Source organism: Festucalex cinctus, chromosome 1, assembly GCF_051991245.1.
Source record: "Festucalex cinctus isolate MCC-2025b chromosome 1, RoL_Fcin_1.0, whole genome shotgun sequence".
Classification (NCBI taxonomy): domain Eukaryota; kingdom Metazoa; phylum Chordata; class Actinopteri; order Syngnathiformes; family Syngnathidae; genus Festucalex; species Festucalex cinctus.
Window position 1 is genome coordinate 5,066,231 of NC_135411.1, and position 16,083 is coordinate 5,082,313.

At 39.8% G+C, this 16,083-nt stretch overlaps 1 protein-coding gene across 1 annotated transcript in view; it reads left to right on the forward strand.

The window, feature by feature from the left end:
- The first annotated feature begins 2,556 nt into the window (after nucleotides 1–2,556).
- The window catches only part of LOC144013499 (receptor-type tyrosine-protein phosphatase N2-like), an 83,433-nt gene continuing 69,906 nt past the window's right edge, over nucleotides 2,557–16,083 (forward strand). Inside the window, exons 1-6 of the mRNA XM_077512460.1 lie at nucleotides 2,557–2,817; nucleotides 8,374–8,424; nucleotides 8,493–8,606; nucleotides 12,127–12,250; nucleotides 12,312–12,447; nucleotides 14,847–15,120. Of these exons, the coding sequence (XP_077368586.1) occupies nucleotides 2,709–2,817; nucleotides 8,374–8,424; nucleotides 8,493–8,606; nucleotides 12,127–12,250; nucleotides 12,312–12,447; nucleotides 14,847–15,120 (808 nt within the window). The 5' untranslated portion in view covers nucleotides 2,557–2,708. The remainder of the gene's footprint in view (nucleotides 2,818–8,373; nucleotides 8,425–8,492; nucleotides 8,607–12,126; nucleotides 12,251–12,311; nucleotides 12,448–14,846; nucleotides 15,121–16,083) is intronic.

The following is a 16,083-nucleotide window of genomic DNA, read 5'->3' on the forward strand; positions in this document are numbered from 1 at the left end:
GGATGGCGACCAGTTCGTTGTTTTTCGATATGTGGTGAGATTGACTGGTGACCAGTCTTTGTGTCTGTGTTGTGACATTAGCTGGCGACCAATCTATTTTTGGTTTTCTGACATTGGTGACCAGTCTATACTCGTAACGTCTTGGTGACCAGTCTTTTATCTACGTGCTCTGACCCTGGCAGGTGACCAGTCTGTTCTTTGTCAGTATGTGGCGACATCGACTAGCGACCAGTCTCTTGTTGCGTATGTTCCCTCACACTGACTGGCGACCATTCAATTGTCTATGTTCTCCCATTGTCTGGCGACTAGGCCACAGCATCTATCGCGACCAGTCTATTGTTTGTCTACAGGAGCCCTGACTGTCAGTGGCGACCAGTCAATTATTTGTCTATATTGACCAGCGACTGGTCTTTTTTTTTTTTTTTTTTTTTTTTTTTTTAATATATTCCATGACATTGTCATTTGTTTGTCCATATGTCCTGACATTGACAGGCGACCCTTCCATCATTTGTCCATGTGTGCTCAGACATTGATCGGCGACCAGTCCATTATTTGTCTATATTGACTGGCGACTGGTCTTTTTTTGTATTTATTCCATGACATTTTCATTTGTCATATGTGCTGATATTGACGGATGACCATTCCATCACTTGTCCATTATGTGTTTTGACATTGACCGGCGACCAGTCCCTTATTTTATCTATATTGACCGGTGACTGGTCATTTTTTTTGTATATATTCCATGGCATTGTCATTTGTTTGCCATATGTGCCGATGTTGACGGGCGACCATTCCATCATTTTTCCATGTGTGCTCTAACATTGACCGGCGACCAGTCCATTATTTTGTCTATATTGACGGGCGACTGGTCTTTTTTTTTTTTTTTTTTTATATATTCCATGGCATTGTCATTTGTTTGTCATATGTGCCGATGTTGACGGGCGACCATTCCATCATTTTTCCATGTGTGGTCTAACATTGACCGGCGACCAGTCCATTATTTTGTCTATATTGACGGGCGACTGGTCTTTCTTTTTTCTTTTTTTTTTTATATATTCCATGACATTGTCATTTGTTTGTCATATGTGCTGATATTGACAGGCGACCATTCCATCATTTGTCCACGTGTGCTCTGACATTGACGTGCGACCAGTCCATTATTTTGTCTATATTGACGGGCGACTGGTCTTTTTTTTTTTTTTTTTTTTTATATATTCCATGACATTGTCATATGTGCTGATATTGACGGGCGACCATTCCATCATTTGTCCACGTGTGCTCTGACATTGACGTGCGACCAGTCCATTATTTGTCTATATTGACCGGCGACTGGTCATTTTTTGGGGTATATATTCCATGGCATTGTCATTTGTTTGTCATACGTGCTGACATTGACGGGCGACCATTCCATCATTTGTCCATGTGTGTGCTGACATTGACCAGCGACCAGTCCCTTATTTGTCTATATTGACCGGTGACTGGTCTTTTTTTTGTTGTTGTTGTATATATTCCATGACGTCATTTGTTTGTCATATGTGCCGACGTTGACGGGTGACCATTCCATTCATATGTGTTTTGACATTGACCAGCGTCCAGTCCATTATTTTGTCTATATTGAAGGGCGACTGGTCTTTTTTTTATTTTTGTATATACAGTATTCCATGACATTGTCATTTGTTTGCCATATGTGCTGACATTGACGGGTGACCATTCCATTCATGTGTTTTGACATTGACTGGCGTCCAGTCCGTTATTTGTCTATATTGACCGGTGACTGGTCATTTTTTGGGGTATATATTCCATGACATTGTCATTTGTTTGTCATACGTGCTCACATTGACGGGCGACCAGTCCCTTATTTTATCTATATTGACCGGCGACTGGTCATTTTTTGGGGTATATATTCCATGACATTGTCATTTGTTTGCCATATGTGCTGACATTGACAGGCGACCATTCCATCATTTGTCCATGTGTGCTCTGACATTGACCGGCGACCAGTCCATTATTTATCTATATTGACCGGTGACTGGTCATTTTTCTTGTATATATTCCATGACATTGTCATTTGTTTGTCGTCTGTGCTGACATTGACGGGTGACCATTCCATTCATGTGTTTTGACATTGACCAGCGTCCAGTCCATTATTTTGTCAATATTGAAGGGCGACTGGTCTTTTTTTAATTTTTGTATATACAGTATTCCATGACATTGTCATTTGTTTGTCATATGTGCCGACATTGACGGGCGACCATTTCCATCATTTGTCCATGTGTGCTTTGACAATGGCCGGCGACCAGTCCTGTGTTTCCCCAACAGTTAAGGCGCGTGGACCAGTCCATTCAATTTCGAAACAACAAAAGTGCGTTGAAGCGTTTGGTTTCCGTTTCCACTCCTCTCGCTTTTATTTTTGAAGGCAAGCGGCGGAAGTGCCGCTCGCGAAGACATCCGCTCGCTTGCCGAGCGCGTCAAACGGCAGCAGCAGCAGCACCAGCTGACGGAGGAAGAGCAATCGACGCCCTTGCTTCGCATCCATCCGTCCGTCTGTCCGTCCACGCCACCGACTCCTCTCCTGCTCCTCAAGGCCGCGCGGGTGCCGCCCCGAGCGGTCTTGTGGCCACAAGACCGAGCGGAGCCCGCCTGGGGAAAAAAGAAAGATGGCCTTTTAATTCACGCGGCCGCGGTCGACGCCGAACAGCTGGAGAGACATGCCGCCGTCTTCCTCCTCATTCTCCTCCCTTTGCCGCCTCCTCCTGCTCCTGCTCCTCCTGCGGACCACCTCCTCCTCCTCCCCCGCGTCGGCTGACAGGCGCGTCGGTGAGTCGCTTCTCCTCCATCGGCTGCTTCGTTCGTCTTCCGCCGGGTCCATTTTGTGCTCGAAGCTGCTTTCGTCCGTTCGATCGACAAAAACGTCTTTCGACGCGACGAGCATTTGGAAAAAAATAAATAAAATGAATGAGTGAGTGAACACGTAAACAAACAAATGAATAAATAAATCGGTCCAAATGGAACGCAGGTGCGTTCGATGTTCAAAATTAGCCTCGAATGAGTCTTTAATGAAATAAACACGCACAATTTAGGGCGTCACTCGGAGCTATTTTGGAACTACTATCATCACGTTTGACATATAAATGACATCCGAATCATTTAAAACATGAATATTATTTATGCAACATGTTTTTTTTGTTTTTTGTTTTTTAAAAAGTACGCCAATTAGCCTGGAAGCTAGCAAGACGTGCACTATAGCAAACATGAGGGATGTGAATTGTTTCCTGCCTGGCAATTCGATCCGTGTCGCGATTCAATTTGATACCGATTAATCGACTAATACGACTTTGAAAGTTGATTATTGTGATTTCTTTTTTTTTTTTTTAAACTGAAATCTAAAAAAATACTAATCATGTACATTTTAAGACTTGTATGATCATGTATAACTGAAACTTCAACACGGTATTTTAACAAACAGGTTGCAATCTGTTTCATGTTTGAACTTTTTTTTTTTTTGATATTTCGATCAAAAATTGACATGTAATATCAATCCGGCAGCATATTGAAACGATACAAGAATTTGCGCGCTATAATATCGCGATATATTGCCGAAATGATTTTTTTATTAACACCCCTACCAAGCATTATGATTGCATCACAAAATACACGTTGGAGACCACAATTATTAATTAGTGTATTTTTAACTTCCTATTCTAATTAAAAATATGTCTATTGAAGCAACTTGTAAAAAAGAAAAAAAAAGTGTCAATTAGCCTGGAAACAAGCAAAACGTACACGATTTAACTCGCTAATATGATCGAATGACCAAATACATATTGTGGACTAAATTGAATAAATGTGTACAAGTGCATGTTTATTTTTAAGTTCTTAATATAATAGAAAATGTGTATATTTGTGCTAAATTTATGCATGTTTAAAACTCATTTGCTCCCAAAAATGTATAAATACGTTGTATTTAAAATGTTTGAAGTGCCCCAAAGACGTATTTATACATTTGTTTGTTTTTTATGCTGTAGCTTGAAGAAATGGTAGTTATTATCAAAACGGCCAGCAGGTGGCAGCAGAGTATAAGAGATCAACCAAGGCTATGTTAAAAAAAAGCTCAATTACTCAAAATTCTAAATATATTTGTGAATAATGATGAAACTTAGCTATATTCTAATGCTAATTGCTACAAAACGGAAACAGATAGAAATATTCTTTTTTTTTTTTTTTTTCCTGATGAAAGAAGACAATTTAATCTTTCTTTTTGGTTGATTCATGTTTTTATAGCACGAGAACACGATATTCTGTGGGCCTTGCAAAATCGGTCAAAATACAGTAAAATTATGTTGATTAGCCTGTTAGCTAGCAAGACATAGTAATTAACAAATATGATTGAATCACAAAATATTTATTTATTTACACTTATGTGTATTTATATTTTGAACTTATATGATGGAAAAGTATGTATATTTATTTATGCAATAAAGCTATATAAAAAAAAGTGTCAATTAGCCTGGAAGCTAGCATGACGTGCATTATTTAATAAGACAATATGATTGCTTGAATCACAAAGTCGACGTTGTAGGCTAAAGTGATTAAATATGGATGCATTTTTTATCTATATACAGTATGTATATCTGTAACTTCTCATATTAATAGAAAAGTATTTATGCACCTTGCTAACAAAAAATTAATAATAATAAGTTTGTCAATTAGCCTGGAAGCTAGCAAGAAAATGGCATGCGCACAATCTAAATACAAATATATGACAATTACAAAAATACTCTAGTCATAAAATTAATAACTTCATTTTAAATACATATTTTGTCCCAAACACAGTGCTCATTTTTTTTTTTTTTTTTAAATAAAGTTTTATGTTACGTTATTGTTATTGTTCACCGTTGCTCCGTATGCCCAACGGGGACAAGTCAACTTGTTGTTTTGAATAAAAAAAAAAAAATAAAAAATAAAAAATGTTTTTAAATTCTAAAACTGCTTGTTGGTGTGTCTGTTTAGCGTGTGTGCGTGTCTGGTCGTCGGCTTACATAATAAGCGTCATAAGTAAGCAGACTGTGGCAGCTGCAGGCTGTCTGATGATGATGATGATGATGATGATGATGATTTGCCACCTTCTTCATCTTTAGGAAGTGTTCAGTCGAAACGACTTTTACGTCCGCCCGGGGACGATGTTGACAAAAGTCATTTTTGTGTTTTTGTCCTCATATATTAACTCATTCACTCCCGGCTGTTTTACTGGATTTTGACTGATTTTTCAAGGCCCACAGAATATTGTGTTCTATATTTTATAAAAACATGGAACCTAACAAAAGAAGGTTTAGCAAGTGTATTTTTATGTTTCCGTTTTGCAGCAATTAGCATCGTAATATAGTTTTTCACAAATCTGTTTAAAACTGGGGAAAAGAGCTTTTTGCAACATGGCACCAGTTGCTCTCTTATACTCTGCTGCCACCTACTGGCCGTTTTTGTAATAACTACCTTTGATTCAAGCATTCTCTTCAGTTCAGCGGCTGCGCTCGCCTAATTGAAGGTCGGAAGTCGTCATGGCAACGCTTCCACGTTTGACACGCACAAACACAATCGGCACTTTTTTTTTCTTTTTTTTTTTTTTAAATTAGTGGACATTTTACAGCCGGACGCAATTTTCCACGAACGAGATGACATCATCCTGCTTTGAAACCTCCTCCTCTTCATTCGCCTCCTTTTCCTCTTCCACCTCTTCCGTTTGTTACTTTTCCTCCTCTAACTCTTCATCCTCCTCGTCTACCTCCTCTTCACCCACTTCCTCGTCTTCTCCCTCCTCCTCCTCCGCCTCCTTTTCCAACTTATCATCTTCCTCCTCTGTCTTCTCTTTCTCCTCATCTTCCTCCTGTTCTTCTTCCTCCTCTTCATTCGCCTCCTTTTCCTCTTCCACCTCTTCCTTTTGTTACTTTTCCTCCTCCAACTCTTCATCCTCTTTTGTCTACTTCCTCTTCTTCTCCCTCCTCCTTTTCCACCTTATCATCTTCCTCCTGTTCTTCTTCCTCCCCTTCCTTCTCCTTTTCCTCCTTCTCTTTATTCTCCTCATTTCCTCTCCCACCTCTTCCTTCTGCTCCTTTTCCTCCTCTTACTTTTTCCTCCTCCAACTCTTCATCCTTTTTTGTCTACTTCCTCTTCTTCTCCCTCCTCCTTCTCCTCTTCATCTTCCTCCTCTTTGTCTTCTCTTTCTCCTCCTCTTCCTCGTGCCTCTCTGTCTTCTCTTCGTTCTCTTTCTCCTCTTCCTCCTTTTTTTCCTCTTCCTCCCCTACCTTCTCCTCATCTTCCTCCTGTTCTTCCTTCTCTTCATTCTCCTTCTCCTCTTCCACCTCATCATCTTCCTCCTGTCTTCTCTTTCTCCTCTTCCTCCTCTTCTCCTTCCCTTTTTCTCCTCCTTCTCCTCCTCCGCCTTTTCTTCCTCTTCCTCCCCTACCTTCTCCTCATCTTCCCCGTTCTTCTTCCTCCCATCTCCTCTTCCTCCTCCCCTTCCTTCTCCTTTTCTTCTCCTCTTTATTCTCCTCCTTTTCCTCCTCTAACTCATGCTTTTCATCTACTTCCTCTCCTTCTCACTCCTCATCCTCCTCTTCCACATCATCATTTTCCTCCTCTTTGTCTTCTCTTTCTCCTCCTCTTCATTCTCCTCCTTGCCCTCTTCCAGCTCTTCCTTCTGCTCCTCATCCTCCTCGTCTACCTCCTCTTCTTGCTCGTCTTCCTCCTCTTCATTTTCCTCCTCTTCTACCTCTTCCTCCTCTTCCTCGTCCTCTGGCTTCACTTCTTTTTCTTCCCTTCCTTCTCATTTTCTCCTCCTCCTTTTACTCTCTTCCTCTTCTTCCTCCTCCTCCTTTTCTTCCTCTTCCTCCTCACCTTCTCCTCGTCTACCTCCTGTTCTTCTTCCTCCCCATTTCCTCTCCTCTTCCTTTTCTCCTCCTCTCCATCCTCCTCCTTTTCCTCTTCCACTTCCTCCTCTTGCTCCTCCTTCTTTTCCTGTATTCCCCCTCCCCCTCTTCCACCTCGTCATCTTTCCTCCTCTTTGTCTCCTCCTCCTCTTCCAGCTCCTCCTCTTCTTCCCCTTCCTCCCCGCACTCGTTTTTCCGCGCCTCAACAACAGGTGGCGAACGAGCGTGGGACGTGTGGTTGTGTGTGCGTGTGTGGCCGTCCGTCCGTCCGTCCGTCCTTTGACGGTCTGGCAGACGACGATGATCTGTTGCCATGGTGACAGCATCCATCCGTTTGCTCTGTTTAACGGCCGCGCGCGTGCGTGCGTGCGTGCGAGCGTGGTTCGGCAGCCGCCTGAGTGCGTCACGCGTTCAGCTGGACAGATTTATGTCAGTAGGCCCGAAACGCAGATTTAAAACCCTAATTTGAAACCCTAACCCAGTCGTAAAACAATAATTTGGAAACCCTCAGCCTTGTCGGAAACCCGAAATAAATGTCAAAATCTTATTTCCAGTAAGGCAGACTGGCTAACTCCTGTAAAACCATTTTTGAAACCGTGAATTGACACCCTAACCACAGCATGAAAACCCAAACCCCGCTATTAACCATATTTGAACATTTTTTTAATCCCTGACTTAAAAAGTTCAACATTGTCATTTGAAACAAACTATTTCTGGAAGAAGCACTGATTTAATATCCTTAACGCTGGTTTGAAACCCCAACCAAAAAGTGTTCATTTGAAGGCCTAACCCAAAACACTAATAAAGGTAGAAAATAAAAAATGGACCACCTTACCTTTTCTTGTAACCCAAATTTGAAACCGTTGTTTAAAATCTGGGCGGCACGGTATTGTATTGTGTTATGGGGGGGGGGGCATCAGATTATTGCCGATGAGAATAAATTTCATATTATAACGTGCTAAACGTCACATTTTATGATCCTCTTCTTGACGATTAAAAAAAGGGCTAATATCGGCCGATTAACACACCCGTTCCTTGAAAGAATAATTTGGCCATTTTTAGGAATAATTCAGTAACAAGTGCACATTTTTGTGGGACATCTTTTAACTCTTTGACTGCCAAAAACGTTTCTTAAAATCACGACGTATGCCGCCATAAACGTATGTTGTGTTTTTTTAAATCATTGGGCAGTGCAACATCTAAATGCAGCACTGCCTGGTCAATAGGTTGTGGAATCAAAAACACTAACTATGGCCAGCAGATGGCAGCATTTCATCTCTTTACAATGGGGATGCCGGCGTGTGAAATTACAGTGAAACATGACAAAATTTGATGAAATGCAACTTTTTCAAGGATGATGTGAATGATCAAAATGCCTTTGTCATATAAAATGTTTTTTTTGATAACGTGTGGCAGTAAAAGAGTTAAGTAATTTCCTTGTTATTTGCAGGTTGTCTATTCGAGCGAGAACTGTGTACGCCGTTCGAGCTATGCGTCAACGGTGAGATTGTTTTTTTTTTTGACTTGCCTGGTCCGTGTCCCAATACTTTTGTGCCTGCGCGTTTGCAGACGGGATGTTCGGGAGGTGTCACTCGGTCCCGGCGAGCGACGTTTACTCGTATGACGTCACCCTGCCCGTCGTCCAACATTTCCGACTGCTGCTGGACAAGATGGCCGCTGCGGGTAAGCGCACGCATGCGCTCATACGCTGGATTTCGTTTCGGTTCATTTCCACTTCAATTCCGCGAAGTTTCACATTTGAAAATTATAACGTGATAAATTTCACGTTGCAACGTGATGAAGGTTTTTACCCAATTCACAATTTAACGTGACAAATTTTAGGACTTGACGTTTCACATTTTAACTCATTCACCCCCAGCTATTTTCACGGAATCAACTGAATTTTGACTGATTTTGTAAGGCCCACAGATTATTGCATTCTATTGCTATAAAAACATGGAACCTACCAAAAGAAATATTTCTTTTATATGTAAAAAAAAAAGAAGTATATTTGTATCTGTTTGCGTTTTGCAGCAACTAGCATTAGAATACAGCCAAGTTTCATCAATATTCACATTCCTGGTGAAAACAGTGGTTAAAAGAGGTTGTTGCAACACGGTTGATCTCTTATACTCTGCTGCCACCTGCTGGCCGTTTTTTGTCATAGCTAAGTTGCTTTAAGCGACCTCTTCAGGTCAGAAGCTACATCAAAGCCTTCTGTGTGCTCTAGCTTAGAAAAACACAAAAAAAACACGTATAAATACGTTTTTGGTAGAGAATGACAAAGTATTAAACGTTTTTTTTGGGGGGGGGTTGAATGAGTTAATGTGATAAATTTCACATTTAAATTTATACATTTCATGTTATGTGACAAAATTCACGTTGTAACAAATTTTCGTGTCATACCGTGCTAAATTTGACGTATCAATGTTTAAAAAGTTCCACATGCTAGTCACATTTTACGTACAAAATGTCATGATTTAACATGATACATTTTGACTTAATGACGTGTCACATTTTAACGTGATAAATTTCGCATTTTAATAAATACATTTTATGGCGTAACGTGACAAAATTCACATTGTAGTAACAACAAATTTCACGTTATATCGTGCTAAATTTGACGTATCAATGTTTAAAAAGTTCCACGTTGCAAGTCACATTTTACGTACAAAATTTCATGATTTAACGTAATAAATTTATGACTTAAAGAAATAAATCACATTTTAATAACGTAATAAACACGGTATAACGTGATAACTTTCACTTTCGAAGGCAATAAATGTCACGTTATATCAGTGATGAATTTGACGGTATAACAAGATTTGACGTTTTAACATAATACCGTTCTTATGTTAACGTGATAAATTACCTTTTTTTTTCTTTTTTTATTGTTATGATCATCTTATAAAGTGGAACTTACCGCATCTAAACATGAAATTTATCATGTTAAACCAAACCTTTTTGACAGAACTTTTGACATGAATTTTATCACATTAAAATGTGAAATTTAATACAATATGATGTGATATGTACTTTTTTATTTTCTTTTAAATGTTTTTTTATTTTTTTATTTTTTTTTTATTGTGGCAGCAATATGCTTCCGTCTTGTGTGGTCTCCTGATGATCACTTTTGCTTTGAGTGACATTAAAAAAAAAAAAACAGAAAAAAAAAGAAGGCGCATTGATCGTTTGGTGACCGATTCCAGCATAACGAAGAGGCGGTAAACACACAAACGAGCAAACACACAAACGTGCACGCGAGGAGACGAGAACGTCAAGCGCGTTGTCGTCACGTCCGACCGGCTTTATTAGCTTCCCATCTGTTAGCACGCTGCTAAAACCCTTGATGGCGTTTTTGACGGCGACTGCCGAGCGGCCGCGCCAGCCGCCCGTCTGGTCGGACGTTAACGAGGCGCGACGGTCGGTTGCCGAGAGACGAGTAGGAATTGTTTCATTGCTCGTTTGAATGCGAAGAGATGACAGCCCGGCTCAAACGTCAACGGAAAGGGAAATCGACGTGAATTGCCTAAGCGATTCGATCCGTATCACGATTCATAGGTCACGATTCAATTTGATACAGATTCATACTGATACATATCTGTAAGTCGATTTTTGCCATTTTTGTATTTTTTAAACTCAAATTCAGTGGCGAGCGGTGACTTTTTGTCGTGGACATGCTGAAGACTCGCATATGCGAGCGCCCGTAACGGCGCGAGCGAAATAATTTTGGAGTATTTTTATTATTAATTTCAAAATTAAATATTATTTTATACCGCTGTGTAGGTATAAAATGCGTCTCTACTAACAGAATTCTCTACTTTAATTAATTAATTAATTAATTAATTAATTAATTTTGTAAGTAGAAATATATTTCCTCAAATTTTTTGACACAAAAAAAAAAACAGCACAGTCACTCTTCAATAGTCTTAACGCTCAAAATAAAACACAAAAAATGCTCTTTTAGTTTTAAGATTCACAATTTTGAAGTATTTCCAAACCGGTGAAGTTTTGGTGAAAAACTGCTGCAAGCTAGCTAGCGCCACTTACAGGCAAGGAGGACTCACTTAACGTCTTCCCCCTCTGCCATCGCTCGCTTGTACTCGTCTGCGTCACCAGTACTCGAGTACTTGAAACAAAGGCTGGTATCGGCCCGATACCGATACCTGTTATCGGTACTCGCCCATCCCGAATATATACTAGAGCATACAGAAGGCTTTGATGCAGCCTCTGACATGAAGAGGCCGCTTAAAGAAATGGTAGTTATTAGGGGTGTGAATTGCCTAGTACCTGACGATTCGATTCGTATCACGATTCACAGGTCACGATTCGATTCGATACCGATTAATCCCGATACGAATTTATAAGTCGATTGTTGCGATTTTTTTTCATTCAAATTTAGAAAATACTAATCAGTAAGCTTGTAGAGTGTAAGATTTATATGAAAATGTATTATTTATTTATCTGAAATTTCAGTCTTAAAAAAAAACAAAACGATTTTGCCGATTATTGAATCGATTCGAGAATCGCGCGATGTAGTATCGCGATATATCGCCGAATCGATTTTTTTTTAACACCCCAAGTAGTTATTACCCCCCCCCAAAAAAAAAGAAAAAACGGCCAGTAGGTGGCAGCAGAGTATAAGAGATTAATCAGGCCCATGTTGCAAGAAGCTCTTTTCCCCGGTGTTTTCAACAGGTTTTTGAATTAATGATCAAACTTAGCTATATTCTAATGCTAATTGCTGCAAAATGGAAACAGATAGAAATATACTTTTTTTTTCTAATGAAAGAAGAGACTTTAATCTTTCTTTTGGTAGGTGCCATGTTTTTATAGCAATAGAACACAGTATTCTGTGGGCCTTGCAAAATCAGCCAAACAGTAACAAACAGTAAAACAAAAACAAAACAGTAAAACAGCCGGGAGCGAAGGGGGTTGCTTCAGTAAAAATGGTTTAGAGTGAATGAGTTAAAAATGGTCTGAATATGTTCAAAATGTCTTCGCGGCACATAAAAAACATCTGCGAACATCTTTCAAATCCTGATGAAATCCCCAAATTCGCTACGTTCGCGAGAATTCACCGCTTACTGAGACCAGCTTTATCGACCTTCCAAAATGCCGAATATAGGCGCCGATAATCGGCCATGCCGATAATCGGTCTATCCCTAGTTCAAACTCGAACAAATGTTGTGCGCATGCGCAGGTTTGACGTGGGACGACGACACCACCCAGCACGTTCTGGCCAAGGAACTCTCCAAAGTCCGGAAGATTCCTCACCGGTCGGCGATGAGTGACGCCGCCGCCGCCGATGACGACACGGACGGCAGGTGAGACGCTCGGGACGACGAGGAAGTGGTCGCATGATGGGTAAACGCAGCTCGTCGGCAGGCCGGCGGCCGAGGCGATGGACCCGGTCGACAGGAGGCTGAAGCCGGTGGAGGCGGAGCTTAGCAGGAACCTGCAGACGTACCTCCAGCGTCTCGGACTTCTCCCGAAGGCGGGCGGCGCCGAAAGCCTGAGCAAGGTTTTAAAACTTCATTATCATGGGCAGTTATGTGTAGAATTTTAAGGAGAAAAAAAATCGGTTTAGTTTTGGATTAAGTTTGGTTTTTTGGATTCTTTATTATACGTATTCATGTTCTCTTGTTTTGTCCTCATTCTATTCACACATACAACATCCGATTTACACCGTTCCAAGTTCAACTTGCTCCAAATATTCACGCCAACCGTGCTTATAATTTTCTTATTCAACGTACTTACAGTTTTCACGCAATTTAATATTTAATGTAAAACATTTCCCGTTCATAGACCACAGTTCGTATCACGATAGGAGCACATTTGAGTCCAACTTCAATTTCATATCATAGTAATTATCCAATTATTTAACATCCATTTTACTCAATTTCATTTCATGTTATTTATTAAAAAAAATATGATTCCACGTTTTCACCGGCATTCATTGTGTCATTCAGCAAATTCAATGACAGCTTTCATTTCTACCACATTCAGAAATAGGGATGTAACCATACCCAAATATTGACGATACGATAGTATCACGATATGATGAAGCTTATGATACGATAATTATCGAGATATTGTGGGTAGGCTGGTGATATTTAAAAAAGGTCACAATATTGTTAAAAAAAAAATTAGCTCATACTAAAAAATAGGGATGAACGATAAAGCTATTTTCAACCGATACCGATAAAGCAATCATTTAGAAAGTGTCAATGTTGATAACCAATAAGTAAACCGATAAAATGTACTTGATTACAATTGAAATCAAATTGGTCAAGAATTGCCAATAATTATCGGCAAATTTCTTTATTATCCGGTTTATCTGGATGAAATCAAATTGGTCGATAGTTGTCGATAATTTTCGGCAAATGTCTTTATTCGGTTTATCTGGATGAAATCAAATTGGTCAATATTTGCCGATAATTTTTGGCAAATGTCTTTATTATCCGGTTTATCTGTATAACGTCAAGATTGGGCGATAGTTGCCGATAATTATCGGAGCATTTCTCTATTATCTGGTTTATCTGTTTGACGTCAAATAGGTCGATAATTGCCGATAATTATCGGTCACCGATATTATCGTGCATCCCTACTGAAAAAAGCACAATATTGTGTTTTTGTACATAACATTAATGTTATGTTGTTATTATTAATATTATTATTATTGGTTTATTATTATTATGTTATTCTATATTGCGTTCCTCCACATATTGATCGCTTCACAGGCATATTATATTCCCCTTTCATCTGACAAGTGTAGATTTTGAACATAGAAGGGCCAAAACATCCCTAATGAAAATTGAATTGCACTGAAAAAGTAGCCACCAAAGGGTGCTAGAACTGCACAAATGGAAACCAACCTAACTTTTTTTTTTAACAGATGTGTTGCATTTAAATATCGTGAACATGACGACGACAATATTGTGGCAGTTTTACTCTCACGATATCACGATATTGCGCTTATCGTTACATCGCTATTCGTAAATGCAATTACATCCTTGTCAGAGAATTTTACAAGTCAACAAGAGTCCATTGGTTATAGCAAAATACTAATGTGTGGGAGACTAAGGTTCGAAAAACCTTCTTGGGGCAGATTTGAGTCCAAGTTCAATTTCATGTAATAATCATTGTCCAATTATTTAACATCCATTACATTCAATGTCATATCATTTTGTTCCACATGCATTCATACACGGTGTTCCAAAATGGTTGACACCATTCTAATTGCGCATATCTTGGAAACGACTTGATGTATCTTAATGAAACTAAATACACTTTATGTTGAAGGTCATAAGATTTATTGGTTAAATTTACAAAGAAAAATACAAAATGTTGTTGGTTCTATGACAGATTTTCATAAATGTTCAATTTGAGCGCCGCCTGTGACTGCCCACGTCTAGTCGGTATTCGAAAAGGGCCCTTTTCTTGGTGTCAATTCTTGGTGCCAAGTCCTAATTTTTTTGTAGTTGGTGCCTTTTTTGCAAAATTTGTCTTCGGTGACCGAGTCCAAGCGTACTCTAACAACGCAAAATGCCTTTTCTTTTCAAGTGAACGGCATTTCTTAACCCGAAAAGATAGAAATGTCAAATGTTGCACACAAAAACGTGAAATGTTTCTACACAAGCTGTGAAAATTTGAGGTCAATCCAACGAAAATTGTCAAAATTATTGGCCTATGAAATGGGGTCAACATTCAGATTTCAGCATTCCCGTGCAATTGCTCCAGAAATTGCACATCTAATTTTTTATGATCTTTCCTTGCTCAAAACTGTAAAACACCACCCGGGATGTCTGTTTCACTTAGCAACATGAAATTTCGTAGACATGCCTAACACGAGTTGACCCACAAAAAACAAAAAAAAAACCTCTCTGTAAACAAAGAAACTCGAATACGTGTATTTTCCAGAATGGTCGAGTCCAGTCGGACCCGTACACCTCCAAGTCGGACCCGACGAGTCCTAAGGCGTCGTCGTCCCTCAAAGTGAAGCAGAACCCATCAGTGGATCGGCTCCAAATTCTCCTGAACGTCCTGAGGCAGCTTCTCTCCACGCGGCCTGACACCCCCGCCCGCCTCAGACCCGTCTACACCCACGGAACGGAAGCTTCTGCCCCCAGGAACTTCAAACCCAGACCTAAACCTCCAGGAGCTTCTGCCAAGGAGCCTCTCACGTTAGTGGACGGTACGTTCTGGCCTTAAAACGGAGAACTGAACACAATTTATGTGCTGCGTATTTAAAATAACCACGACTGCTAGCTTGATGCTAACACGGCGTGGGAAACAGCATGGACGGGCTAACAAAACTAGCATCAGTGTCGCAGTAGCTATAAACGTTTAAGCAACAGATATTTGAACACCTGGACAATATTTACCTGCCCCAGGTGGTCAAGAAGTGCGCGCCCGAAGGAGCAGCACAATGTCCAAAGAAGTGAAGCAGAAACTGTGACCAAGATCAATTAATTCTTTGCATTCTCTTAAATCAGGGGTGTCAAACTCATGTTAGCTCAGGGGCCGCATGGAGGAAAATATATTACCAAGTGGGCCACATCGGTAAAATAATATATATAACTTAAAAAAACGATTGCCGTCATTTATACGTAGATTTTCGCTATTTGTGTGCCAGCCCTAAATTACGGAGCTCAACTGTAATGAACTCATTTGCTCCCAAAGACACATTTCTACATTTTTTATGTTTTTTTTTTTTCTTATGCTAGAGTATACAGAAAGCTTTGATGCAGCCTCTAAACCGAAGAGAATGCTTGAAGCAATGGTAGTTATTACAAAAACGGCCAGCAGGTGGCAGCAGAATATAAGAGATCCACCAGGGCCATGTTGCAAAAAGCTCTTTTCCCCACCATTTTAAACAGATTTGTGAATAATGATGAAACTTAACTATATTCTAATGCTAGTTGCTGCAAAACGGAAAAGATAGAAATATACTTTTTTTTTTTTTTTTTCCTGACTATAATATTTCTTTTGGTAGGTTTCATGTTTTTATATCAATAGAACACAATATTCTATGGGCCTTGCAAAATCAGTCAAAATCCAGTAAAACAGCCGGGAGCGAATGGGGTTGCTTCAGTAGAAATGGTTGGGAGTGAATGAGTTAATATTGTTCCAAAAAATAATACAAATGGAACGCGGC